This window comes from Erinaceus europaeus, chromosome 17 (genome assembly GCF_950295315.1).
Source record: "Erinaceus europaeus chromosome 17, mEriEur2.1, whole genome shotgun sequence".
NCBI lineage: Eukaryota > Metazoa > Chordata > Mammalia > Eulipotyphla > Erinaceidae > Erinaceus > Erinaceus europaeus.
In genome coordinates this window covers 5,238,103-5,264,815 of record NC_080178.1, presented here as the reverse complement: position 1 = coordinate 5,264,815, position 26,713 = coordinate 5,238,103, and the positions used below count along the sequence as shown (strand labels likewise).

The window sequence follows — 26,713 nt, the reverse complement described above, 5'->3', positions numbered from 1 at the left end:
CTGCCTTTCCCTCCTCTCTCCATTTCTCTCTATCCTATCCAACAACAATGACATTAATAATAACAACAATAACTACAACAAGGGTAACAAAAGGGAAAATAAATAAATATTAAAAAAAACCAAACGTGGTGAAAGTGTAGACCGGAAATATAATCAGAGCCTTCGCCCAGAGTTCAGCTCTCCGGTCCCAGCATGCTGTATCGAGACCCAGCTTCCTCCATCCTACCACGAATCAGATTACTGTATGCTAGTGGTCGTGAGCACGGGACGCAATGAATGTGAGCTCCCATGGTCTGCTCAAAATAGTGGATGAGAAAGCTACCACCGCTCAGATTACATTTCTACTTACCTGTAGACGTTTATCCAAAAATGACATTCCTCCCTGTAGTCCATAGCTGTATTCGTAAGGGAAACTCCAGTCTCGAACCAAAAACATCAGTGTCTATTTAAGAGAGCAGGCTATTAGTAAAATGTCGGCACAGCTGCATTTTCAAAACAGTAACTGAAATACTTCCTCAAACGCTGAGTTTCTTCAAAGGGGGCAAGAAAACGTGCTGAAGGACTTATCCTGTGAAGGCTTAGAAACCTTAAAAGCACTAGAAGGAAAAAATAAATAAAACTCTAGAAAGACACGGATAAGCCTAATATCAGGTGACCAAAGCCCTTCATCTATTCTTGCTCCCTTGAGTTTATGGGAACAGAAACTCATGGAAAAACATGTCGAAGTCAGGGTTGCACTCTAAAGGTGAGTGTGGGCACAGCCTGGGAGGTGGTGCAGTGGATAAAGCACTGAACCCTCAGGCAGAAGGTCCTAAGTTCGATCCCCAGAACAGCATGTGATGTGATACTCTGCTGTTCTTCCCCGCCCCTCATCTCTCATTAATAAAAATGAATCTTTAGAAATACATATGGGGCAGGGTATAGACAGCATACAATAGTTACGCTGAAAGACTTTGATGCCTGAGACTCCAAGAAGATCTCAGATTCAGTCCCCAGCACTGCCATATGCCAGAATTCAGCAGTGCTCTGGTTTAAAAAAAAAAAAAAAAAAAAAATTTAAAAGCAGGAAATCAGATCTACTTTTAAAAAAAAAACACTATTTTTTTCCCTTTTGTTGCCCTTGTTGTTGTTATTATTGTTGTTGTTACTGCTGTCATGGTTGTTGGATAGGACAGAGAGAAAAGGAGAGAGGAGGGGAAGACAGAGAGGGGGAGAGAAAGACAGACACCTGCAGACCTGCTTCACTGCCTGTGAAGTGACTCCCCTGCAGGTGGGGAGCTGGGGGCTGGAACCGGGATCCTTATGCCGGTCCTTGCGCTTTGCACCACCTGCACTTAACCCGCTGCGCTACCACCCGACTCCCCTAATTTATTATTTTTTATTTCATTTATTTGATAGAGACAGAAAGAAATTGAGGGGAAGGGGAGATAGATGGAGAGAGACAGACACCTGCAGCCCTGCTTCACCACTTGTGAAGGGATCCCCTGCAGGTGGCAACCAGGGGTGTGAACCTGGGTCCTTGTGCACTGTAGTGTATGTGCTTAACCAGGTGCGCCACCGCCTGGCTCCCTCCTCAGCCTTTTCACACAGAAAAGCCACTCCTGACTCAGCAGGTGATATAAAAACAGACAGCTGGCCCCAGCCAGGCCCGTGTGCATTTGTAGTTAATAATCTACCTGGAAGGGTTTTTGGAAGATTTCATCCATGGCCAGACGCCCATATTCTGTGAAGAGCTTTAGAAAAAAAAGAGTTAAAGTTTAGTTAGTCATAACGAAAAATCACTTAAAGCCTTTTTGTAGCTATGCTGCAGCAGCGTATTCATTGAAGAGACTGAATATTATCTTGATGTGACCAAAGCTATGGTTTCAAAGGCCTGGGGTGTTGGGGTGTTGGGGTGTTGGGGGCAGTTAGCTTGAACGGTGTGCTGCTTTGCTGTGAGAGTGACCCAGGCTCGAGCCTGGCCTCCGTAGCACTGAAGGATACTTTTTAAAAAAATACTTATTTATTCCCTTTTGTTGCCCTTGTTGTTTTATTGTTGTAGTTATTATTATTGTTGTCGTTGTTGGAGAGGACAGAGAAATGGAGAAAAGAGGAGAAGACAGAGAGGGGGGAGGGAAAGACAGACACCTGCAGACCTGCTTCACCTCCTGTGAAGCGACTCCCCTGCAGGTGGGGAGCCGGGGGCTCGAACCAGGATCCTTCCGCCGGTCCTTGCGCTTTGTGCCACCTGCGCTTAACCCGCTGCGCTACTGCCCGTGAAGGATACTTCTTTTTTTTTTTTTTTCTCCTCCTCCAGGGTTATTGCTGGGCTCGGTGCCTGCACCATGAATCCACCGCTCCAGGAGGCCATTTTTCCCCCCTTTTGTTGCCCTTGTTGTAGCTTCGTTGTGGCTATTATTATTGCCCTTGTTGACGCAATTCGTTGTTGGATAGGACAGAGAGAAATGGAGAGAGGAGAAGACAGACAAGAGGAGAGAAAGATAGACACCTGCAGACCTGCTTCACCGCCTGTGAAGCGACTCCCCTGCAGGTGGGGAGCCGGGGGCTCGAACCGGGATCCTTACGCCGGTCCCTGCGCTTTGCGCCACCTGCGCTTAACCCACTGCGCCACCGCCCGACCCCCCGTGAAGGATACTTCTGATGTTATGCTCTCCATCACTCTCTGCCTCTATCTAAAAATGAGTAATGCCAGCACCTATCACAGGGAAATGAGGACCTGATTAATTATCTTTATTTATTTATTGGCTAGAAATAGCCAAAAATTGATTGAGAGGAATTGAGACATAGGGAGAGAGACAGACACCTGTAGCCCTGCTTTACCACTTGTAAAGCCGTCCCCCTGCAGGTGGGGTCTGGGGACATGAACCCGGGTCCTTGCTCACTGTAACACATACACTCCAGGTACGCCACCACCTGGCCCAGAGACAAGCAGCTATACCCAACTCAACCGCCCCCTTGCCCAATAAACGTTTTGTTGTTGTTGTTGTTGTTGTTGTTTTGTCTTTTACTATTTATTGGACAGAGAGAAAGCTGAGAAGGAAGGAGGAGACAGAGAGGGAGAGAGACCTGCAGCCCTGCTTCACCGCTTATAAAACTTCCCCTGCTATAGATGGGAACCAGAGGCTCGAACCCGGATCCTTGCACCTCGTAACATGTGTGCTCAACCAGGTGCGCCACCACCTGCCCTGCCCCCCAATAAGATGACAAACAAATGAAATAAAATAAAAAGTCAAGGGGCCGGGTGGTGGCGCACCTGACTGAGCACACTTGTTACAATGTATGAGGACCCAGGTTCGAGCCCCTGGTCCCCACCTGCAGGAGGAAAGCTTTGAGAGTGGTGAAGCAGCGCTGCAGGTGTCTCTCTGTCCCTCTCCCTCTCTATCACCCCTTCCCTCTTGATTTCTGGCTGTCTCTATCCAATAGATAAATAAAGATAAAAATAAATAAATAAAAATGAAATAAAAAATAAAAAGCCAGTGGGAACCGTGAACCCTACCACAGTCTTTAGCTGTCTCTGTCTCTATCCCCTATCTCTCCTCCCACCCGATTCATTGGCAAATGCAGAATTCGCCCACTCCCAGCTGCCACTCAGCTCGCTACTGAGCAATAGCCTCCTACCAGGCCTCACTGCCTCAGCCCTTTCCCCTACAGACCGGTGTCAGCACAGCAGCCCGGTGGCTGTTAGGCCAGCGGGCTGTGGAGACAGCGCAATGATGATGCAAAAGATATTCATGCCTAAGGCTCCAGGGTCCCAGGTTCAATGCCTGGCACCACCCCGAGCCAGAGCTGAGCAGGTTAGCTCGACGGTGTTGTGCTTCTGCTCAGAACAGCTCCTGCTTCACTTAGTGTCACAGACAGTTGTGACAGGAGGACCCAGCCTGGCTCTCCTGGCTGATCTTCAAACAGGCACGGCTGCCTGAAGGCCTTTGTACTAGCTCCCGTCTGCCCGCCTGTAATCGCTTCCCCCTTTCTGTACGGTCCATTGGCTCTCACTTCCTTAATCCACTGAGACTGTCCCAGTGAGGCCTTCCTTGGCCTTCTGTGGAAAAGATCCCAGCCTGGCATACACCCCAGTGTCCCCAGCAAGCAGCCCCACCCTGGTCTTGCACAGTGTGTCTTCACGACTAGCACAGAGACTCCGTGAGGGCAGGTGTGTTGTCACAGGCAGGTGCTGCCCCCTCCCCTCGGTCTGAGGCCACTCAAATGTTTGAACCCAGGGGCTGAGGGCTCACGTACATCCTCTGTTTCTGCACGAAGCCTAAGCTGTCGACTCGGTAGCCAGAGAGGTGGCGCAGTGTAAGCGTGGTATGCGTGGGGTCTGGAGTTCCAGCCTTGACATTACGTAGTGCCAGAGTGATGCTCTGGTTCTTGCTCTCATTAACAAGCTCTCTCTCTCTCTCTCTCTCCCCCTCTCCCCTCTCACTTGGGTAGTGCGCTGCTTTGTCAGGTGCAAGGCTGAGCCCGGCCCCCACTAGACTAAAAGAAGCGTTGGTGCTGCGGGTTCCTTCTGCCTCTGTCTTAACAAAAAGGGGTGGGGAGGGTAAATTCATGGGACAAAGCTGTTAAAAATGTTCTGGAAGAAACAGACAACAGGGATCTGCCTCAGGTGTGGTTCAGACATGTGGGAAAGGCAGCGTCCACGAGAGTGAAGCTGAGACCCTGAGGGTCAGAGACCAGTGTAAGGATCCCGGCTCCCCACCTGCAGAGGGTTCGCTTCACAAGTGGTAAAGCAGGTCGGCAGGTGTCTGTCTCTCTCTGTCCCTCTCTCTAACCCCCTTCCTCAATTTCTCTCTGCCCTATCAAATAAAAATATAAAGGAAAAAATGGCCACCAGGAGCAGTGAACTCATAGTGCCAGAACCAAGGCCCAGCCATAACCCTGGTGACAAAGGGAAAAAAAAGTATCTTAGTCGACTGTTTGGGGGCCAGAGAGATAAGTCACCGACAGGGCACCTGTGCTGCCAGGTGCGTGGCCCAGACACAAAGCCCCAGCACTGCCTAGGAGCGCCAGGGCACCAAGAGAGGTTCTGATACTGTGATCGCTCCACCCCTCTCATATACAGCAGTCCAGGGATGGTGAAGTTGCAAACACATACATACCCAAAGCCCCAGCAACAAACACACAAAACTTTTTTTTTTTTTTAACATGATACCAGAGATAGAACCCGGGACTCCACCCCTGCAGGGCACACGCTCGACCACTGAGCTACAGTCCTGGTCCCTTAGTGTTAGAACTTTAAAATCAATTTTAAAAGAATGAGTCAAGACGGTCCTGGCATTTTTACGAGGAGTACATACATACCTGCAACTGTTGGAGATCATCTTCCTGAATGTTCTGAGATAGATTATATATCTAGAAAATAAAAATCCAGATTGATACGACTCCAGTTTGCTTCAACAAGCCCCACAAAGGCCTAAAACACTGACCCAAGTTCCAAATGTCAAGTATGTCCAAACAGTGATATTATCTGCCTTTGGGGGAAAAAGACACGTGTAAGAGTGAAATCACGGGGTGGTGGTGCACCTGGCTGAGCGCACACATTACAGTGTGCGAGGACCCGGGACAAGTCCCTGGTCCCCACCTGCAGGGAGAAAGCTTCACAAGTGGGGAAGCTGGTCTGCAGGTGTCTCTCTCTCTGTCTTCTTCCCCTCTCAATTTCTGTCTCTATCCAATAAATGATAAATTAAATAAATAATAAAAGTACTTTTAAAAAATGAAATCACGGGAGTCGGGCTGTAGTGCAGCGGGCTAAGCGCAGGTGGCGCAAAGCACTAGTACCGGCATAAGGATCCCGGTTCGAACCCCGGCTCCCCACCTGCAGGGGAGTCGCTTCACAGGCAGTGAAGCAGGTCTGCAGATGTCTGTCTTTCTCTCCCCCTCTGTCTTCCCCTCCTCTCTCCATTTCTCTCTGTCCTATCCAACAACAACAATAATAATAACTACAACAATAAAACAACAAGGGCAACAAAAGGGAATAAATAAAATAAATATATATATTAAAAAAAGATTAAAAAAAAATTTTTTTTAATTAAATCACAAAATTCTTCCTTTACGGTTTAGAATACAGTTTTCCTATGTTCTTATCCTATCTGCACATGCTATGTGGTGTAGTTTATGTCAGTTTTTTTTTTTCTATTTTATTTGATAGGACAGAAAGAAAATGAGAGGGAATGGGAAGAGATAAAAGAGTGGGAGAGAGAGGGAGCCGGATGGTAGCACAGCGGGTTAAGTGCACGTGGCGCAAAGCGCAAGGACCGGCATAAGGATCCCGGTTCGAGCCCCCGGCTCCCCACCTGCAGGGGAGTCGCTTCACAGGCGGTGAAGCAGGTCTGCAGGTGTCTGTCTTTCTCTCCCCCTCTCTCTTCCCCTCCTCTCTCCATTTCTCTCTGTCCTATCCAACAACAACAACAATAATAATAATAACTACAACAATAAAACAAGGGCAACAAAAGGGAATAAATAAGATAAATATATATATAAAAAAAGATTTAAAAAAATTTTTTTAAAAATGAAATCACAAAATTCTTCCTTTACGGTTTAGAATACAGTTTTCCTATGTTCTTATCCTATCTGCACATGCTATGTGGTGTAGTTTATGTCAGTTTTTTTTTTTTTCTATTTTATTTTATAGGACAGAAAGAAAATGAGAGGGAATGGGAAGAGATAAAAGAGTGGGAGAGAGAGGGAGCCGGATGGTAGCGCAGCGGGTTAAGTGCACGTGGCACAAAGCACAAGGACCCGCATAAGGATCCCGGTTCGAGCCCCCGGCTCCCCACCTGCAGGGGAGTCGCTTCACAGGTGGTGAAGCAGGTCTGCAGGTGTCTGTCTTTCTCTCCCCCTGTCTTCCCCTCCTCTCTCCATTTCTCTCTGTCCTACCCAATAACGATGACATCAATAACAACAACAATAATAACTATAACAATAAAAAACAAGGGCAACAAAAGGGAAAAAAAGAAAAAAAAAAAGCGGGAGAGAGAAAGACACCCGCAGAGCTGTCTCGCCACTCGTGAAGTGTCCCCCTAGGCCCCTGCGCACAGGCCATGAGTGCACTGAACCGAGTCTGCTGTTTGTTTCGTGTTCCCAGAGCACTGCCCAGCTCTGCCTTATGGTGGCTGAAGATCAAACCCGAGACTTCCGAGCCCCAGACACAGAAGCCTTTGACATCACCATTACGCTTGTACCCCCAGCCCTGGGGATGTGTATAGATGTGTCTGTGTGTCTACCTGCATATTTTGGAGAGTGTTGCTTTTCCTTCCTAAGCAGGCAAAGGCTTAATGTGTATCTGCAGTCAAAAGCAACATTACTACATCCCCACCGGGATCCTCTGACAGCCCCAGGCTGTGTTCTGTGTGTCACATTTCCTCTGCAAACATTTTTCCCATTTAGGTGTTTTTTTTTTACCTGAACGGAACTAGTCATGGTGCTAAGAGCGAAGATGGTGGCACAATCTTTCACGGTGGACTGGCTGTCAAATGCTCCTTGAGTATCCATCAGCACAACTGCGACCTACCAAAAATGAAGGGGGAAAAAAAAAGCAAACAAAATGCATTACGGTGAAAAGAAGGAGATGTGGAGAGTAAACTTAAAACCCTGGCTAGTACATAAATGAGGTTGTGGTTTGGGTCAGGAAAACACACAGGTTTAGGAGTCTTGTTTTCACCAGAGAACTTGGCTGGAGACGATCACCTGCCCTGCCCTGATGAGACAACACACAACGGAGTGACAGAGCCCTGTGGAGGAGGGAAGGAGAAGCCGCCTTGCCCACCAAAGCTGCCCACTGTCAGAGCAGCGAGCACACACAGCCAAACATCTGGATGTTTCTGTCGCTGAAAAAGAAAGTTAAGGCAGCGACTGGCTTACTTAAGCTTCACCCAGTAAAAAGAAGTGCTGGGGGGGGGGGGTCGGGCGATAGCACAGCGGGTTAAGCACACACGGCATGAAGTGTAAGGACCAGAGAAAGGATCCCGGTTCAAGCCCCCGGCTCCCCACCTGCAGGGGAGTCCCTTCACAGGCGGTGAAGCAGGTCTGCAGGTGTCTGTCTTTCTCTCCCCCCCTGTCTTCCCCTCCTCTCTCCATTTCTCTCTGTCCTATCCAACAACAACAACAATAATAATAACCATAACAACGATAAAACAAAAAGGGGGAAAATGGCCTCCAGGAGCAGTGGATTCGGCACCGAGCCCCAGCAATAACCCTGGAGGTAAAAACAAAAAGAAGTGCTGGGTGCCCGGGACACTGACCTGCAGGGTGGTGTGCTCTTCAGAATCTCAAGTTTTCTGGTAGTTTGATATAAGGAAATCAACATTTATTTCCCAACCAGACCAACAATGCCAAATGAGGGGCAGGAGAATTGAGGCTGCACCAGTGCAGTCTGTATAAATACAGCTGGGCTTCGAGATGCCTCAAGCTCTTCAAAAAGGATGTAGAGAACTAGCCCCACCATAAAAGCGAATTCGGGCACTATAGCAAATAAAATACAGTAGTTTTAAAGTAGCTTTGCTTGTACAAGTTGCTAAAATTTCAGTCCGACAACTTAAAAATAAACTCTCAAACTCTTAAGTAATGTAACAGATTCCAAGAGGGGGCAGGATCTAATATGTTCAGCAAGAGAAGTAAATTTATCAAAAAGTATCTAGTGATTGATGACCCCGAGGTGATGGCAAGACAGTGGGGAAGCTCTGTTGTTGTTTTTCTTTTTTCTTTTTATCAGCGCATTGCTCAACTCTGGCTTTAGGGCGGTGCAGGGAGAATGAATCTGGGGCTTTCAGAGCCTCAGGCATGAGAGTTTCTTTGCATAACCATTGTTACCTACCGCGCCCCCCCCCCCCAGGGGAGTCGCTTCACAGGCGGTGAAGCAGGTAGGTCTGCAGGGGTCTTTTTCTCCCGGCCTCTCTCCATTTCTCTCTGTCCTATCCAACAACAACAACAATGGCAATAAAAATAATGGCAACAACAACAAGGGAAACAAAAATGGGAAAAAATGGCCAGGGGCAGTGGATTCATGGTGCAGGCACCAAGCCCCAACAAATAAACCTGGAGGGAAAAAAATAAATAAAAAAAGAAGAGAGGAAAGGGAGCCAAGCGGTAGCGGCAGCGCAGCAGGTTAAGTGCACATGGCACGAAGCACAAGGACCAGCATAAGGATCCCAGTTTGAGCCCTGGCTCCCCACCTGCAGGGGAGTCGCTTCACAAGCCACTGGGGCCTGGATCCACTGGGACAGTTTTCTGTGTCACCACTGTGCTGTCCCCACTGCCCTCAGGCACTGTTTTTAAGCCGCATACTGATGTGGCTTTGATAAAAAGTATTCCTGGGGGTCGGGTGGTAGTGCATCGGGTTAAGCGCACATGGTGCGAAGTGCAAGGACCAGCGGAAGGATCCTGGTTCGAGCCCCGGGCTCCCCACCTGCAGGGGGATCACTTCACAAGCGGTGAAGCAGGTCTGCAGGTGTCTGTCTTTCTCTCCCCCTCTGTCTCCCCTTCCTCTCTCCATTTCTCTCTGTCCTGTCCAACAACAACGATATCAATAACAATAATCACAACCACAACAACGATAAAACAACAAGAGAAAACAAAAGGGGGGGGGGGAATCCTCCAGGAGCAGTGGATTCGGAGCCCCGGCGATAGCCCTGGAGGCAAAAAGAAGAAGAAAAGCATTTCTAACTGGACTCTGGAGGCGAGCACGGCCTGCCTTCCTCCTTACCTTCTTCCCACCTGGCTTCTCCACAATGAACACTTCGCTCCAGATCTGAATCCCGGTGGTCTCTGGGTCAGACCCCCCGCGCCACGAAAATCCAGTTAAGGGCTCGTCTGGCTCGCCCAGCCAGCCGGAACGGCCGCCTTCCTTCTGCAGGAGGAGTCAGAAACCGAGTCACGGCGTCTGTACACACCCCAGGATATAACCCGGGAGCCGTTTTCACTCTTTGGGGCTTCGGGGCCCATCTCCTGATGAGGGGCGGACCCACCCGGCCTCACTCACCTGGGAGTATAGGTAGCGCAACATGAAGTCCAGGAAGAAGGACTTGCCCTTGCGGAAGGCGCCGGCCACGGACACCACCACCACATCGAGGTCTCGGACGTGGTCCTGCAGGAGGACGCTGGCCAGGGCTTTCTCTTCTAGCTCGAAGGAATGCTGGTCTCTCTGCACCAATACAACCTGCACCGGCCCTGGCTTCCTGCTCTCCATGGCATCACCTGTGCACGCCAGAGCCAAGAGCATCAGCCTCGGAGACACACGCTAGCTCCAGGCTCTGGGGATTCTGTTACGCTCAAAAATTTTGTGATTTTTTTTTTTATTCATTTATTTATTTTATTTTTGAGAGAGAGGCAGAGAAAGACAGAGAGAGAGAGGGATGGAGGGAGAGAGAGAGGGAGAGGGAGAAACACCAGAGCACTGCTCAGCTTTGGCTTATGATGGTGCAGGGGATCGAACCTGGAACTTTTGGAGCTTCGGGCATGAGAGGCTGTTTGTATAACCATTATGCTATCTCCCCTGCCCAAGATTTTGTAATTTTTTTAAATCCGGTTTCTCTCTTTTTTTCTATTATTTATTTATTCCCTTTTGCTACCCTTGTTGTTTTTTATTGTTGTTATTGTTGTAGTTGCACAGGACAGAGAGAAATGGAGAAAGGAGGGGAAGACAGACACAGGGAGAAAAAGACAGACACCTGCAGACCTGCTTCACTGCTTGTGAAGTGATCCCCCTGCAGGTGGGGAGCTGGGGGCTTGAACCAGGATCCTTACGCTGATCCTTGCGCTTTGCACTGCCTGCGCTTAACCCGCTGCGCTACCACCTAGCTCCCTAATTTTTTATTATTGTTAAGTGACTGACTGTGGTCTGCAAAACTCAGACTTCAGGGGTAGCGGGGTGTGTAACCACACCCACCAGCAATGTCTTGTGTGCGCCCTCCCCCCTTACTTCTCACAAACTCTAAACTACAGTGTGGTTATTATTCTTAATTTTGTCCAAGTTTCTTTGTTTTAGTTACCTATATAAATATATTTTAACGGGGCCGAGTGGTGGCGCGCCTGGTTGAGCGCACATGTGTCACAATGCGCAACGAATGACCTGGGTTTGAGCCCCCAGTCCCCACCTGCAGGGGGAAAGCTTTGCGAGTGGTGAAGCAGGGCTGCAAGTGTCTCTGTCTGTCTCCCTTCTCTACCACCCCCTTCCCTCTTGATTTCTGGTTGTCTCTATCCAATAAATAAATAAAGATAATAAAAAAAAGAAAATATTTTAAAAATAAATAAATATGTTTTAACTAGGTGGGGTTTTTGAACATGAAAAAAGTAAAAACTCCTTAAACAGATCAGGAGAACACTGACCATTACAGTAAAAAAAAGAACAAATGGCAAGTTAGACTACATTAAAAGAATGTTTCCCCATCAAAAGACTCGGTAAGGGCTGGTGGTGGTATACCTGATTGAGTGCACATATGTGCAAGGACCCAAGGTTCAAGGCCCCCGTTCCCACCTGCAAGAGGGAAGTTTCACAAGCAGTGAAGCAGGCCACATTTGTCTCTCTTTCTCTCTCCATGTCTACCTGTCCCTTCTCTCTCAATCTCTATCTCTATCCAAAATAGATAAATAAAAATTAAAAGAGGGGGGAAAAAGACAGTAAAACTTGCCATCCACAGACTAGATGGAAATAGTCACAGTGCCTATGGTCAAAGGACTGCTACCCTGAATAATACAGAAAGCCTGTGAGAACAGGCAAATGGAGTCGGGCAGTAGCACAGCGGGTTAAGCGCACGCGGCGAGAAGGGCAAGGTTCCTGGTTCGAGCCCCCAGCTCCCCACCTGCAGCGGAGTCGCTTCACAGGCGGTGAAGCAGGTCTGCAGGTGTCTGTCTTTCTCTCCTCCTCTGTCTTCCCCTCCTCTCTTGATTTCTCTGTCCTATCCAACAACAACGACAGCATAACAATACTAACAATGACGATAAACAGCAAGGACCCAGGTTCAAGCCCTGGACACCACATGAGAGCACAAAGGGGAAGCTTCCCAGCAGGTGGGGTGATGCTGTTCACTCTCTCTCTCTCTCTCTCTCTCTCTCTCTCTCCAGGAATGATGGAATCAAGCAGAGCACTGTTCAGCTCTGGCTGGTAGTGGTGCCAGGAACTGAACCTGGAACCATGGAACCCCAGGCTTGACAATCTTCTGCGTAACCGTTATGCTATCCCCCACCCCACGTCAGGTTTTATTCAAGAAAGCCCACAACAGTACCAAAGGGCACCCCTTGTGGCTATGTCTTTTATGTACATTCTTTTATTTAATCCTCAACAATTCCACATGGGAAATTATCCTGCCCTGGTTTAAGAATAATAAAGCTGGGGCGGAGCCAAGATGGCAACTCGGAGGCAACAACTGACCCTGAGTTCTGCACGGAGGCTGCTTTAAAACTGGGGAGTTCAGGGGCCAGGTGGTGGCGCGCCTGGTTGAGCGCACATGTTACAGTGCGCAAGGACCCAGGTTCGAGCCCCTGGTTCCCATCTGCAGGGGGAAAGCTTCACAAGTGGTGAAACAGGGCTGCAGGTGTCTCTCTGTCTCTCTCCTTCTCTATCACCCCCTTCCCTCTCAATTTTTGTCTCTATCCAACAGATAAAGATTTAAAAAAAAATAAAATAAAATAAACTGGGAAGGCCACTAGGTTACAGATGCTACCGAACTTCCCAGGACAGCCGATCCCACCAATATGTCCTGGAGCCCCATTCCCCAGAGCCCTGCCCCACTAGGGAAAGAGAGGGACAGGCTGGGAGTATGAATCCACCTGTCAACACCCATGTTCAGCAGGGAAGCAATTACAGAAGCCAGATTTCCCAACTTCTGCACCCCAAAATGACCCTGGGTCTATACTCCCAGAGAGATAAAGAATAAGTAAGTTCAGGGAGTCCGGCGGTAGTACAGTGGGTTAAGTGCAGGTGGAGCAAAGCGCAAGGACCGGCCTAAGGATCCCGGTTCGAGCCCCCGGCTCCCCACCTGCAGGGGAGTCGCTTCACAGGCGGTGAAGCAGGTCTGCAGGTGTCTGTCTTTCTCTGCCCCTCTGTCTTCCCCTCCTCTCTCCATTTCTCTGTCCTATCCAACAACAACAACATCAGAGACAGAGAGAAACGGAGATGGGCGGAGGAGACAGAGAGACACCTGCAACCCAGCTTCACCACTCACAAAGCTTTCCCTCTGCAGATGGGGATGGGGTCTTGAACCTGGGTCCTCATGCACTGTTTGTTATCTGTGTGCTCAAGGGAGTAAGCCACCGCCCGGCCCCAGAGCAGCTCGCTTCTCACTGCACAGTTCGCTCACAGGTCCTGCCTGAGACAGCAGACTGCGCTGCAGATCCTTCGATGCACCGTCTTCACCTTTCTCCAGATGTCTCCGGTGTGTCCTTGGCTGATTTAGCCTGGACTCTGAGGCTCCCCAGTTCCTTAGCCTCTTCCACCCCAAGCCGCCGGCCCTATCCCTGAGGCTAAACCGCCTTCCGGTCTTCCCAACCCGCCTGTCAACTGCATCACCAAGGCCGGGTTTGGTGATGTCACCTCTGTAGGGCTGAGCTCCACTACAGGGCACAAACATATCCGCAGCATGGCAGCAACTGTAGAAAAGGTCATCAAAATGGCTTTTCCAGATTTTATGGGCAAGGGTAGACAGCATAATGGTTATGCAAAAGACTTTCATGCCTGACGCTCCAAAGTCCCAGGTTCATTCCCCTGCACCATCATAAACCAGAGCTGAGCAGTGCTTCGGTAATAAAATTAAAGTTAAATAAAGATTTTGTTAGAGAGAGAGAGAACCAGACATCACTTTGGTTGGTACATGTGATGCCGGGATTACACTCAGGACATCGTCAACACTTGACCCACTGCGACACCCCCCTGGATGGCTATGAAACATTTTTAAAGATTTATTATGTATTAATGAATGAAGGGGTGAGAGAGAGAGAGAGGAGGAACCAGAGCATCACTATGGCACAGGAAAAGCAAACTTGGGATCCCACGCTACAGTCTAACATTTTCTCCACCCCAGCACCTCCCAGACCACCAAAAATATCTCAGAGGTGATGAGTGAAAGCTAGAGACCTCCACCCCAAAGTCAGAGCCTGGATCTACTCTCCCCAAGGCCTTGTTTCTCCCAATCTCCCTTTTCCCTTTCAATGTCTCACTGTCCCTATCCAATAAAATAAAATAAAACATTTTAAATATTTATTTATTTATTCCCTTTTGTTGCCCCTGTTTTTTTTAATTGTGGTCGTCGTTGGATAGGACAGAGAGAAATGGAGGGAGGAGGGGAAGACAGAGAGGAGGAGAGAAAGATCCTTATGTCTGGGATCCTTATGTCAGTCCTTGAGCTTGGTGCCACATGCGCTTAACCCGCTGCGCTACTGCCCGACTCCCAAATAAAACATTTTTTTAAAATGCAATATGGCCTTCTTTTCTTTTTAAACATCTTATTTATTTTGATAGGGCAGAGAGAAGCTGAGAAGGGAGAGGGGAGAAACAAAGGGACAGACAGACACCTGCAGCCCTGCTTCCCCCAGCAGGTGGGGACCAGGGGACTTGAACCCAGGTCCTCCCACAGGGTAAGGTGTGTGTTCAACTAGGTGCCCACCACCGGCCCCACAATCTGTCTATCTTCTCTGTTTGCTGTTGAAAGCACTCTTGGGGAGTCAGACGGTAGCGCAGCGGGTTAAGAGCACATGGCATGAAACGCAAGGACCGGCGTAAAGATCTTGGTTCGAGCCCCCGGCTCCCCACCTGCAGGGGGGTCGCTTCACAGGCAATGAAGCAGGTCTGCAGGTGTGTCTCTCTCTCCCTCCTCTCTGTCTTTCCCTCCTCCCTCCATTTCTCTCTGTGCTATCCAACGACGACCACATCAATAACAATAATAACTACAACAATAAAAAACAAGGGCAACAAAAAGGAAAAAAAAAAATACATATATACACATATACATATAAGTACATATATATCACTCTTGTTGATCACTGGCCTCTCCTGCCAAACTCAGTGGCTCTTAACTGATTCTATTTCAGCGCCATTAGGCTTTCGACACAGAATACTACTGCCACTTACTTCTGAGACACCTCAAGATCTCTGCACTTACCATTACACTATACCCTCTATTTTTTGTGGCGCGGCTTTTAATTTCCAACCCACGCTCAGGTCCAATGTACCAGTGGCCGTGGGAAGGACTGCCCCAGGGTATGCCACCATCACCCCACGCTCTGGAATAGTGCGTGGGCACAGAAGCTGAAGGATCAGGAAACAGGTTCCTCCTGTTCCAGTTCTACCACCGGTGACTGTGTGGTTCTGGGAAGGTCAGTTTAACAGCCAAATGAGTCAAGTGCTGAACCACTAGCAGCCTTTCCAAAACGAAGGTTTTATAAGCCTCCACTTCCTGTCAGCAAGATAAATCACTCATATACGTGAGCATGCTGTCTCCGTTTTAAAAGTGAATCCTGTTACCCAACTTCTCTTAAATCACCTCTCAGCCTTCAAATCGCCCCTCAATCTATCTTCCCCTCCACATTGCTCTGAATTCTATCATTTATTCTCATGAGTCCAGCCTTTCTGGTGAGGGAGTGTCTTCCCTGACACCTCTCCTCTGGCCCAGTCTTGCACTGTCTGTAATTAGCACCATCTCACCACTCTGCATCTCCATTTCCTCTAAAACTCAGGCACTTAGGTGAAGTTCTTCTCTGGTTCTAAAATCCAGTGGCTCTACTTACCTATCTGTTTATTTACTGGATAGAGAGAAACTGAGCTAGCAGGGGGAGATAAGAGAGTGTGAGAAAGAGAGGAGAGACACCTGCAACCCTGTTTCACTGCTCAATAAGCTTCCCTCCTGCAGGTGGGGAGCAGAGCCTCGAACCCCGGTCCTCGTGCATGGTAATGTCTTCATTCAACCTGGTGTGCCACCACCCAGCCCCAAATCCAATGAGTCTTTTGTATTATTATTATTTTTTAATTATCTTTATTTATTTGATATACAGCCAAAAATCAAGAGGAAAGGGGATATAGAAAGGGAGCGAGACAGAGAGATACCTGCAGCCCCGTTTTACCACTTATGAAGCTTTCCCCCTGCAAGTGGAGACCAGGGGCTTGAACCCAGATTCTTGAGAATTGTAACATGTGCGCTCAACCAGAGCGCCACCACCCAACCCCTCCCCAATGACTCTTGAACAGGTGAAAATTTCCTGGGTATCTTCACTTGGCTAAATTTAGTAGTAATTATTCATCCCCTTGGCATCATTTGAAATGCTATTGGTCTGGCTAAAGAAGAGATCAAAAATCCGGGGGCCAGGTGGTGGCACACCTGGTTGAGCGCATGTATTACAATGCACAAGGATGCAGGTTCGAGCCCCTGGTCCCCACCTGCCCTTTTCCCTACTTGGGGGAAAGCTTTACAAGTGGTGAAGCAGTGCTGCAGGTGTCTCTCTGTCTCTCTCCCTCTCTACCACCCCCTTCCCTCTTGATTTCTGGCTGTCCTTATCCAATAAAGATTAAAAAAAAAAAAAAAGAGAAAGAGGGAGATCAAATTTGATGATCAGAGCATTTGAGGCAACTTGCTCAGTAAGAACCAACACAGGGGCCTGGGAGGCAGCTCACCAGGTATAGACACTCTCTCTCACTCTTTATCTGGGGGAAAAAAAAGAAAAAGAAAAAAGCCTTCCAGAAGTGGTGGAATTCCAAGGGTACAACAAAGCCCCCAGCAAAACCCTGGCAAGAGGGGAAAAAAAAAATCCACACAAAAGATTTGTTCCATTTTTTTTTTTTTTTTTGGTAACAAGAGCCTCAGAAATGAGAGTCTCTTTGCACAGCCATTATGCTATCTGCCCCTGGCCCTCTTCCTTTTTAAAGATAAAAACAGATCTGTGACCTTGGGAGAACACTGCAGTTTCCAAAGGAGGAAGATGGGGGCACAGAACTCTGGTGGTAGGAACAGTGTGGCACTACACCCGGTAGCTTATAATCTTGTAAATCAATATTAAATCATTAATAAAAAGTAAAGGGCGGGGTGGATAGTATAATGACTATGCAAAGAGAGTCTCAGGCCTGTGGCTCCAAGGCCCTAGGTTCAAACCCCTGCACTACCATAAACCAGAGCTGATCTATGCTGTTAAAAAACAAATAAATAATGGAAAAATAAATAAATAAAGATAGATAGATAGATAGATAGGCAGGCAGGCAGATAAAAACAGAAGCCAAGGTCCGGGAGGTGGCGCAGTGATACAGCTTTGGACTCTCAAGCATGAGGTCCCATGTTCAATCCCCAGCAACCCATGTGCCAGAGTGATGTCTGGTTCCTTCTCTCTCCTCCTGTCTTTCTCATAAATAAATAAATAAAAATCTGTTTTTTAAAAAAAGGGAGTCGGGGCGTAGCGGATTAAGCGCAGGTGGCGCAAAGCACAAGGACCGGCGTTAAGGATCCTGGTTCAAGCCATGGCTCCCCACCTGCAGGGAAGTCACTTCACAAGAGGTGAAGCAGGTCTACGGATGTCTATCTTTCTCTCCCTCTCTCTGTCTTTCCCCTCCTCTCTCCATTTCTCTCTGTCCTATCCAACAATGACAACAATAACTACAACAATAAAACAAGGGCAACAAAAGGGAATAAATAAAATAATTTTTAAAAAAAACTATAACAATAAAAACAAGGACAACAAAAGGGAATAAATAAATTTTTAAAAATTAATAAAATAAAGCAGAGAGGCCACAGCACTGAAGTTTTCTTCAACTCGGTGCAGACTAGGCTTAAAGACATGGCGATCCAAGAAGGATTCAGAGGACCTAGTGGGGGTTGTATTGTTATATGGGAAACTGGGGAATGTCATGCATGTACAAACTATTGTACTTACTGTTGAATGTAAAACATTAATTCCCGAATTAAAAAAAGAAAAAAAAAGAAAATTAATTCTCTACTGCAGTGGAACCACTACCTGTCAAGCAGGAATCATTAAACTTAGGGGCTCTAACTTCCCCACAGCGGCCACCTTAAATGTCTTCTCCTTTCAGCAAAGCAGCTATTTCCCAAGGTCTTAACAGGTCAGCAGCAGTTGCACAGAGAATGTCCATAGTTGAAGTTCTGGGTTCCATTCCCAGCCCCATCAATAAATAACCAGAGGTGAGCAGTGATCCGACTTTTAAAAGCAAATTCAGAGATGAAGCTCTGAAGTCTCGGGCAGGAGATCCCTGAGTTTAATCTCCAGCATCATAAGTGCTGGGTGTGTGTGTGGGGGGGGGGGGGGGGAGGAGAGTTCTGGTTTCTTCTCTCTCTAATAAAAATAATTAAATCTGAAAAGGAAAATACAAAAATAGCAGATGAAATTACTATAGGCACAAATGTGTGGGAATCTGTACAAATTCCAGAGCTCTTCTGAGAATTATCTCTTAACTCTAAATTTCTAGAGCCTTTTAGAAGAACCACACCTGCAAGGGTCAAGGAGGTGGCCCAGTGGATAAAGGCTCAGACTCTCAAACGTAAGGTCCCAAGTTGGAGACCCAGCACTGCATGTTTCAGAGTGATACTCTAGGGGGTCTCTTCCTCTCTCCCTCCCTTGTCTTTCTCATAAGTGAATAAATAAATACATCTAAAAGAAGAAAGAAGGGGGCCAGGTGTTGGCCCACCTTGTTGAGCACGTTACAATGCATAAGGACCCAGGTTCGAGCCTCCGGTTGCCACCTGCAGGAGGAGAGCTTTGCGAGTGGTGAAGCACGGCTGCAGGTGTCTCTCTGTCTCTCTCCCTCTTTTTGTTTTGTTTATTTATTTATTCCCTTTTGTTGCCCCTGTTTTTTATTGTTGTAGTTATTATTGTTGTTGTTGTCATCGTTGGATAGGACAGAGAGAAATGGAGAGAGGAGGGGAAGACAGAGGGGGAGAGAAAGACAGACACCTGCAGACCTGCTTCACCGCTTGGCTTGTGAAGAGACTCCCCTACAGGTGGGGAGCCGGGGGCTGGAACCGGGACCCTTACACCAGTCCTTGCGCTTTGCGCCACCTGCACTTAACCCGCTGCTACATCCCAACTCCCATCGCTCTCCCTCTTCATCCCCTCCTTCCCTTGCAGTTTCTCTCCGTATCTATGCAAAATTCTGTCTCTCTGGAATAACATTTATTTTTTAGAAAAAACAAAAAACACGCCCGTGAAAGCGCCCCAGGTTCGGAATCCTGGGGGCAGATGGAGCTTCGGGGCCCACCCTTACTGCTCAGTCCTGAAAAGCAAACCCACCCCAGTAATAGAAACTGTTGACTCGGCAGAGAGCATGAGTCAGGGTAAAACTATGACCTGAGTTGTTCCACTCTATTTCTGAAACAACACATTCTACAGGGCTGCAGCAACACACCCGAAACCAGAAGCACGCAGCTTTCCCCGGCTGTTAGTGGGGGGGGGGGGGTGGAGGGATGGGGGGCAGTTCCCTCTCCCCCCAAGTCAGATGCCCACACAGGGTAACGGCTCTGGGTGTGGCTCCTGCGGGTGAGGGTGGAGTGCTTTCACAGCCTCTCTTTTGTCTGGAGGCCAGCTGAGTGTGCTGGCAGGCTGACATATACTAAGGTTGTTTCTATGGGTACCTTATTTACACCCAGCCAAAGGGAATCTGGGGGGAGGGCAGCGGCACACCTGGTTAAGCACACACAGTATCTGTGTTCAAGCCCTCACTCCTCATGCAGGGGGGAAGAGAAATGAAACCAGTACTGCAGGTGTGTCTCCCTCCTCTCCATTAACCCCCCCCCCATTTTCCTCTGTTCTATCAAGAAAAAAGGGAGCAGGTGGTGGCACACCTAGTTAGGCACACACATTACTGTGCGCACGGACACAGGTTCAAGCCTCCTGGTCCCCTCCTGCAGGGGGAAAGCTTCACAAGCGTTGAAGCAGAGCTGCAGGGGTCTCTACTTTCTCTCTTCCCTCCTCTCTCGATTTTTCTGTCTCTATCCAACAACAAATAAAGAAACAAAGGAAGGAAGGAAGGAAAGATGCCGGGGGGGGGGGGGGGGGGGACCGCCGGGTGGTGGCACACCTGCAAGGACCCCGGTTCATGCCCTCAGTCCCCACCTGCAAGGGGAAAGCTTTGCAAGTAGTGAAGCAGGGCTGCAGGCGTCTCTGTCTTTCTCCCTTCCTATCACCCCTTCCTTCTCAATTTCTGGCTATCTCTATCCAATAAATAAATAAAGGTATTAAAAAAATTAAAAAAAAAAAAAAAAAAGGTGCCAGGATTCACCATGCAAGCACCAAGCAATAACACTAGTGGCAATTAAAGAGAGAGAGAATACTAGGTAAAATTCATATTCTAATTAGTGAAGAGAGTTGAGAGGAAGTGTTTTCCTCAATTCTTCTATTGTAGCAAAGGTTTGCACTTTAGCACAGAACAATAAACAATTTTTTTTTTGCCTCCAGGGTTATTGCTGGGGCTCAGTGCCTGCACCATGAATCCACTGATCCTGGAGGCCATTTTTTTTTCCTTTTGTTGCCCTTGTTGTTGTAACCTTCTTGTTATTATTGTTGTTGATGATGTCGTTTGTTATTGGATAGGAAAGAGAGAAATGGAGAGGAGTGGAAGGGGGGGAATAGACACCTGCAGACCTGCTTCACCGCCTGTGAAGCAACTCCCCTACAGGTGGGGAGCCGAGGGCTCGAACCAGGATCCTTACTCTGGTCCATGCACTTTGCGCCAGGTGCGCTTAACCCGCTGCGCTACTGCCCGACCCCCGTTTTTCTTTTTCTTTAAGAATGATGCCAGGCTATTTATTACTGGAAATTTTTGACAGAATTACTTTAATATTTATCTAGCTTGCCTCGCCCCTAAAGATGAAAAACACCACCAAAACCAATCTGGCTGAAGGTTTTATCTGTGGGTCAGTTTGTAAAAGGCTTTTTTTTTTTTCAATAGCACAGAGAAATTGAGAGGGATGGGGAAAATAGAGTAAGAGGTGAGAAAGAGACAACTGCAACACTGCTTCACCATTCTTGAAGCGTGAACCTGGGTCCTCGTGCATGGTAATGGGTGTGCTCAACTTGGGTGCACCACCACCCAGCCGATAAATTAGCCTTTAACTAGCAACACTTATCGGCAAGAACTCAGTAACTCTTTCAGTAACTACTCACCAACTATACCAGTAAAGCCTATGTCCTGATTTGTGACATGCTTCAGGTGGGAACTGTATTCAGCACAGTTTTTCAGCTCTATTTATACTTAATGATAGAGATTAAAGAACCAAACCATGATCCGCCACATGCAATGCCAGGAATCGAACTCGGAACCTCATGCTTGAGAACGGTTTGCATAATGTTAAAGACTTGAGAGGCACATTTCCGCATCCGATTATGTCTGTAATTCACCACACCCACCACCAAAGTCCCATGTCTCTCCCCCATCCTTCTCTCTGACAATCACCACAGCTGTCAAATCTAACAGTTTGGTAACAAATTATATTCCTGTTTTCCTTAACTTCAGGATTTCTCCAATGAGATTTGGGAAGTATAGCTATTAATAAAACATTGTTGTAAGGTAGAGGAGATAGCATAGAGGGTTATGCAAAGAGACGCTCATACCTGAAGCTCCAAAGTCCCAGTTTCCATCCCCAGCACTACCCTAAAGCCAGAGCTGATTAGTACTCTGGTACAAATTAATAAATTAACTAATTAATTAATTATTGCTGTATACTGCAAAATGCTTCCTTGCTTCGAGCTCCTTTTCATCTAGGTGCTTCCGTAATTTACAGACGTCAAAGCAGCGTGAATTCCCCCTGCAGGCAGAATACCCGCCCCAGACCAGCACCGCCAAGGGAAGCCAGCCAGCCACACACACGTGGTTTGCTGCGTGAGCTGGTGATGGTCTGTCCCAAGACATGCCACCCAACTGAGGATCCAAAAGTTGAGGGCTGGGGGTTATTTACTGAGACTCTGCAAACAACGTTCAAGTTCTTGCTGGTGGATTTCGCAAGCCTCATTTCTTGGGCTGGGGATTTCCACAGCGCCATGCATTTCCAAGCCGAATCCCGCCAGGTAAGGTGACAAGAAGAAGCCTCCACACACCTCGAGGGGTGGCGACCAAGTCCTGGCTTTTCATTGGATTCTCTGTGTTGTGTGTGTCGTCGTGGTGGTGGTGGTGGTGGTGGGGGGGGGGGTGGGTTTCAAAGAAACAAAGTACCAACTCAAATCTGCTTTGGGAAAAAAAAAAAAAAAAAAAACTTACAGCAACCAACCGAGGCCACATTCAAGCTCCTCTATCTAGGCAGGCCAGTGTGGCTTGGAAACTCACTTCTCTAACAATTAATTTCTCATGGTCCGAACCTCCATGCCCTTAAAAGGATGCAAATTAAAAAAAAAAAAAAAAAAACTTGCAAACTCCAAGATGCTCATTGAGCAAGCCTTCCGCACTCGAGCAAAAGGCTGGACCTGCCTTCCCGTCCCCAGAGCCCCGGGCCCCGGGGACCCCGAGCCCGAGGGTGGAGCTGGCGGCCGCGCGGTGGCCGGGCCCCGCCCGCAGCCCCCCGCCCCGAGCTCACCGGCCCAGGAGCCCCGGGATCCGGGACCCAGGGCGGGAGGTCCGCTCGGAGCCCCGGGGGATCGAGCGCCTCACCTGCTCCTCCCGAGGCAGCCGCTCCCGCTCGCAGAGGGGACAACATGGAGCCTCGGCCGGGGGCAGAAGCAGCAGGGCCGCTAAGCGGGGCGGGCCCGGGGCAGGCGGGGGGAATGGGCGGGGCCTGTGCGAATAACGAAACCGAGCGGCCCCCGGCTCGCCAAGCGGGAGGAGCCCGGGAGGGTGAGTGCGCGTGCGCATGGGGCCACTGCCGACTACCTGGGGCTGGGACATGGGGCCCACGGTCCACTGGGAAATGTAGTCCCACGTTGGCGGGTGCCTTGCCGGCGACGCCCATTCTGCGCGCTCATGCGGGGCGAGCAGGAAGCGGAAAAGAAGAGCGGTGATGACGTCGCGCTCCGAAGATTGGACTACAACTCCCAGCAGGCCATGCGGAAGGGGGCCGGGCGGCCTCTGCCCGGGGGGCGGAGCCCTGCGATGGCTCCCCTGCTGCCCTTACTGGCCGCGTTTGCGCCGGCTCCCTGCCATAGATGGTCGGCGCTTGGCGCCAAGTGTTCAGAGAGGCCTCCAGCGCGGGTGACGTAAGCCTCGCTGGCTTTTTAGTGATTTTGACTTCACAAGGAGGGGGAGGCTGTGACTTCAGTACTCCCCACCCCCAGGTGCACCCCCATCCCTGCCCATGGCCAAGCAAACCTGCAGATGCAGCCTCTCTTAATTCCTAATTAATTAACTAAAAAATTCCTAATTAATTTCCAGTGACGTCCCACCCTCTGTGTGCAGCCCAAGTCCTGGCCATCTTTTGTTCACCTCTGGTTCACAGGAACTTACTGTGAAACTGCTTTTACAAGCACTCCAGGGCTTGTGTTGGCCAGTTAGAACACTATAAACAGTGGCCTGGGAGGTGGCTCAGTGAATAAAGTATTGGACTCTCAAGCATAAGGTCCTGAGTTCAATCCCTGGTAGCACATGTACCAGAGTGATGTCTGGTTCTTTCTCTCTCTTCTATCTTTTGCATTAGTAAATATATAGAATCTTAAATAAATAAATAAAACACTACAAACAGGTTCTTCCCAAAATGCTTTTTTATTGGTACTAAACACGTGACTGAGAAAAATTGAAAGACTATTGTTGGGTTTTGTTATTGTTGGGAAAGGGACAGTTGTCGTAGCTTGGGGGGTAGAGCTTGGAGTAGGCTATGTCATCCACTCACCACACCAACAACAACCCCTTGCTGTCACCATTGCCTCCGCCATTCAACTCGTTTTTCTTGTTCCTTTAATATGAAGCATCTAACTTTTGCTTTTGAAAAAAAAAAAAAGAAGAAGAAGGAAATCGGGGCCGGGCAGTAGCACATCGGGGTTAAGCACACATGGCCGCGAAGCTCAAGGACCGCTGTAAGGATCCCAGTTCCCACCTGCGGGGGCGGGGGGGGGGGGGTCGCTTTACAAGCAGTGAAGCAGATCTGCAGGTGTCAAAAAAAAAAAGAAAAAGACGGAAATCATGGGGGTCGGTGGTGGCACACCGGGTTAAGCGCAAGGATCCCGGGTAGAACCCCCGGCTCCCCACTTGCAGGGGAGTCACTTCACAAAGCAGTGAAGCGACGAGTCTGCAGGTGTCTATCCTTCTCTCCCTCTATCTACCCTCGGCTCTCAATTTTTCTCTGTCCTATCGAATAAAAATAGATAGATGATAGATAAATAGATAGATAGATAGATAGATGATAGATAGATAGTGCCATCAAACATGGTGCATTCTTAGTGCCAGGACCGAGCCACAGCAACTGGAGGCAAAAGAAAAAGAAAAAAATCATTCAGTTCTCTTTCCTCTGCATCTGCCTTAGTTAGCTGTTGTAACCTCTTTCCAGCTACCTGCTATTTACCCTTTGAGCTATTGCCTTTTCAAGTAATTGGAGTAGAGGTGAAGAGGTAACGCTTATTCTAAAGAGGTTCTGTCCTAACTTGTTTTTCTGCTGTCACTTCTAATCCCTCCCAAATTCTCAAGAGACTTCATTCCCCTCTGCTGCTGGGGCTTTACACTGGATGTGCAAAAGGCAGACCCCTTGAGGCTGTGACATAAATCCAGGGCATTGTATGGCATGGTCAGAAAGAAAAAGAAGAACCAAAAACCACTGACTTATCACAATTGCAACATATAAGTAAAAGGGTTTCAAATTGTGGAGACATCCTAGCATCTTATTTTACCTTTCTAGTAAATTATTTTATTTTTCAGAGCACAGCTCAGCTCTGGCTTATGATGGTGCAAGGACTGAACCTGGAAACTCAAGAGCCTCAAGTATGAAAGTCTGTTACATGACCACTGGTGCATTTTCCCTGGTCTCCGGGCAGCATGCTCTAGTCTCCTTCCCTGCCAGGCTAGCGTGGGGGTGACTCTTCTCGAGCACGTACGCTCTGGGTTGGAGAGAACACTACCGGAGCCAGCCTGGGCTGCTACTCAATCAGCGACACGAGAGAGATGACTCAGGAACAGAGCTCGTGGTGGTGAGGCGGTGAGGCGATTCAATTCTCTTTATTGATCAGAGAGCCAAGTCCTTTAAAAGTCGGACCCGAAAGTGCCAAGTCGGAAACCAACATGGTTAGGAAAGGGGTGGAAAAAGGCAAAAGGAGCTGGGAAAGGTAGGAACTTCCTTAGCAACTGTTGGGAGGGTTTTAACTGGTAGGATCAATAATACCCTGCAGGCAGGGAGGGTCTTGAGGGTAGAAAGAAGATAGATCAAAGGCATGGAATGGGTGGGGATCTTTCAGGCAAAACAATGATTATGCAGATAATAAGGGAGCAGGCCATAGCATCAGGAATGCAGGGTGCCTTGTGAGGCAGGGAGTCCGATAAGACAAAGCAAATCTTGAGGGGTTGTGTCCCTCCTTGCTCAACCTCTCAGTAGAGAGAGAGAGAGAGAGACTGACAGGATGGACGGCCCCTCAAGTCAAGCCCTGCCAAGCTCAACCATATCCTCACAATTTCCCTACACTTCCCCATATTCATTTACTCCAATATCTTCTTTCTTTCTTTTTTTTTTAATTTTTTTTGCCTCCAGGGTTATTGTTGGGGCTCAATGCCTGCACCATGAATCTACTGTTCCTGGAGGCCATTTCCCCCCCCCTTTTGTTGCCCTCGTTGTTTTATCATTGTTGTGGTTATTATTGTTGTTGATGTCGTTGTTGCTGGATAGGACAGAGAGAAATGGAGAGAGGAGGGGAAGACAGAGAAGGGGAGAGAAAGATAGACACCTGCAGACCTGCTTCACCGCCTGTGAAGCAACTCCCCTGCAGGTGGGGAGCCGGGGGCTCATATCAGGATCCTTACACTGGTTCTTGAACTTTGTGCCATGGGCGCTTAACCCCCTGCACTACCACCCAACCCCCATCTTTATTTTTCTCTTCCTTTTTTCTTTTCTTTCTTCCCTTTTTTTTTTTTTTTTTTTTTTCTTTCCCCAGAGCACTGTTCAATTCTGATTTATGGTGGTTTGGGAGACTGAACCTGGGACTTTGTAGCCTAAGGCGTAAGAGTCTCTGCATAACCATCAGGCTTGCTCTCCCACTCACTCCCATAAGATTTCTTACCATCTGACTTCTATTTCATTTTTTGTCTCATCCCACTGGAATATGAATTTCAAATGAGGGGCCGGGCGGTGGCACACCCAGTTGAGCACACACTTTATCATACACAAGGACCTGTGTTCAAGCCTCCAGTCCCCACCTGCAGGGGTGAAGCTTCACAAGCAGCAGTGCAGGTCTGCAGGTATCTCTCTTTATCTCTCCCCCTCTACCTCCCCCCCTCAATTTCTTTCTGTCCCATTAAATAAAATAGAAGGAAAAAAGGGGGCGCAGGATAGCATAATGGTTATGCAAAGAGACTCTCATGCCTGAGGCTGCAGAGTCCAAGGTTCAATCCCCTGCACCATACACCAGAGCTGAGCTGTGCTCTGGTTTAAAAAAAAAAAAAAAAAAAGAAAGAAAAAAGGGAGGGGGGAATGGCCACTGGGAATGATGGATTTGTAGTGGCATCACTGAGCTCCAGCAATAACCCACTTCAGAAAGATAAAAACAGGCTAGGGGTATGGAGGTACACCCATATCCATCAGAGAAGCAATTACAGTAGCCAGAACTCCCTCCTTCTGCGCCCCATAAAGAATTTATAGGGGCTGGATGGTGGTGCACCTGTTATATGTTACTG

The 26,713-nt window shown here is 48.3% G+C and overlaps 1 protein-coding gene across 3 annotated transcripts in view; it reads right to left on the bottom strand.

Annotated features, from left to right (window-relative positions):
• ATL3 (atlastin GTPase 3) overlaps positions 1 to 22,940 on the bottom strand; it is a 39,210-nt gene extending 16,270 nt beyond the window's left edge. Inside the window, exons 1-7 of one of the 3 annotated variants that reach the window (XM_060176189.1) lie at positions 22,781 to 22,940; positions 9,977 to 10,191; positions 9,701 to 9,844; positions 7,402 to 7,506; positions 5,302 to 5,352; positions 1,677 to 1,733; positions 350 to 442 (exon numbers count right to left, since the gene is read on the bottom strand). In XM_060176189.1, coding sequence (XP_060032172.1) covers positions 350 to 442; positions 1,677 to 1,733; positions 5,302 to 5,352; positions 7,402 to 7,506; positions 9,701 to 9,844; positions 9,977 to 10,191; positions 22,781 to 22,859 — 744 coding nt within the window. In that variant the 5' untranslated portion in view covers positions 22,860 to 22,940. Of the gene's footprint in view, positions 1 to 349; positions 443 to 1,676; positions 1,734 to 5,301; positions 5,353 to 7,401; positions 7,507 to 9,700; positions 9,845 to 9,976; positions 10,192 to 22,174; positions 22,282 to 22,561; positions 22,714 to 22,780 lie in introns of those variants that run through there. The other 2 variants (XM_007518534.3, XM_016186221.2) reach the window with 2 other exon arrangements.
• Between the last annotated feature and the right edge of the window lie 3,773 nt (positions 22,941 to 26,713).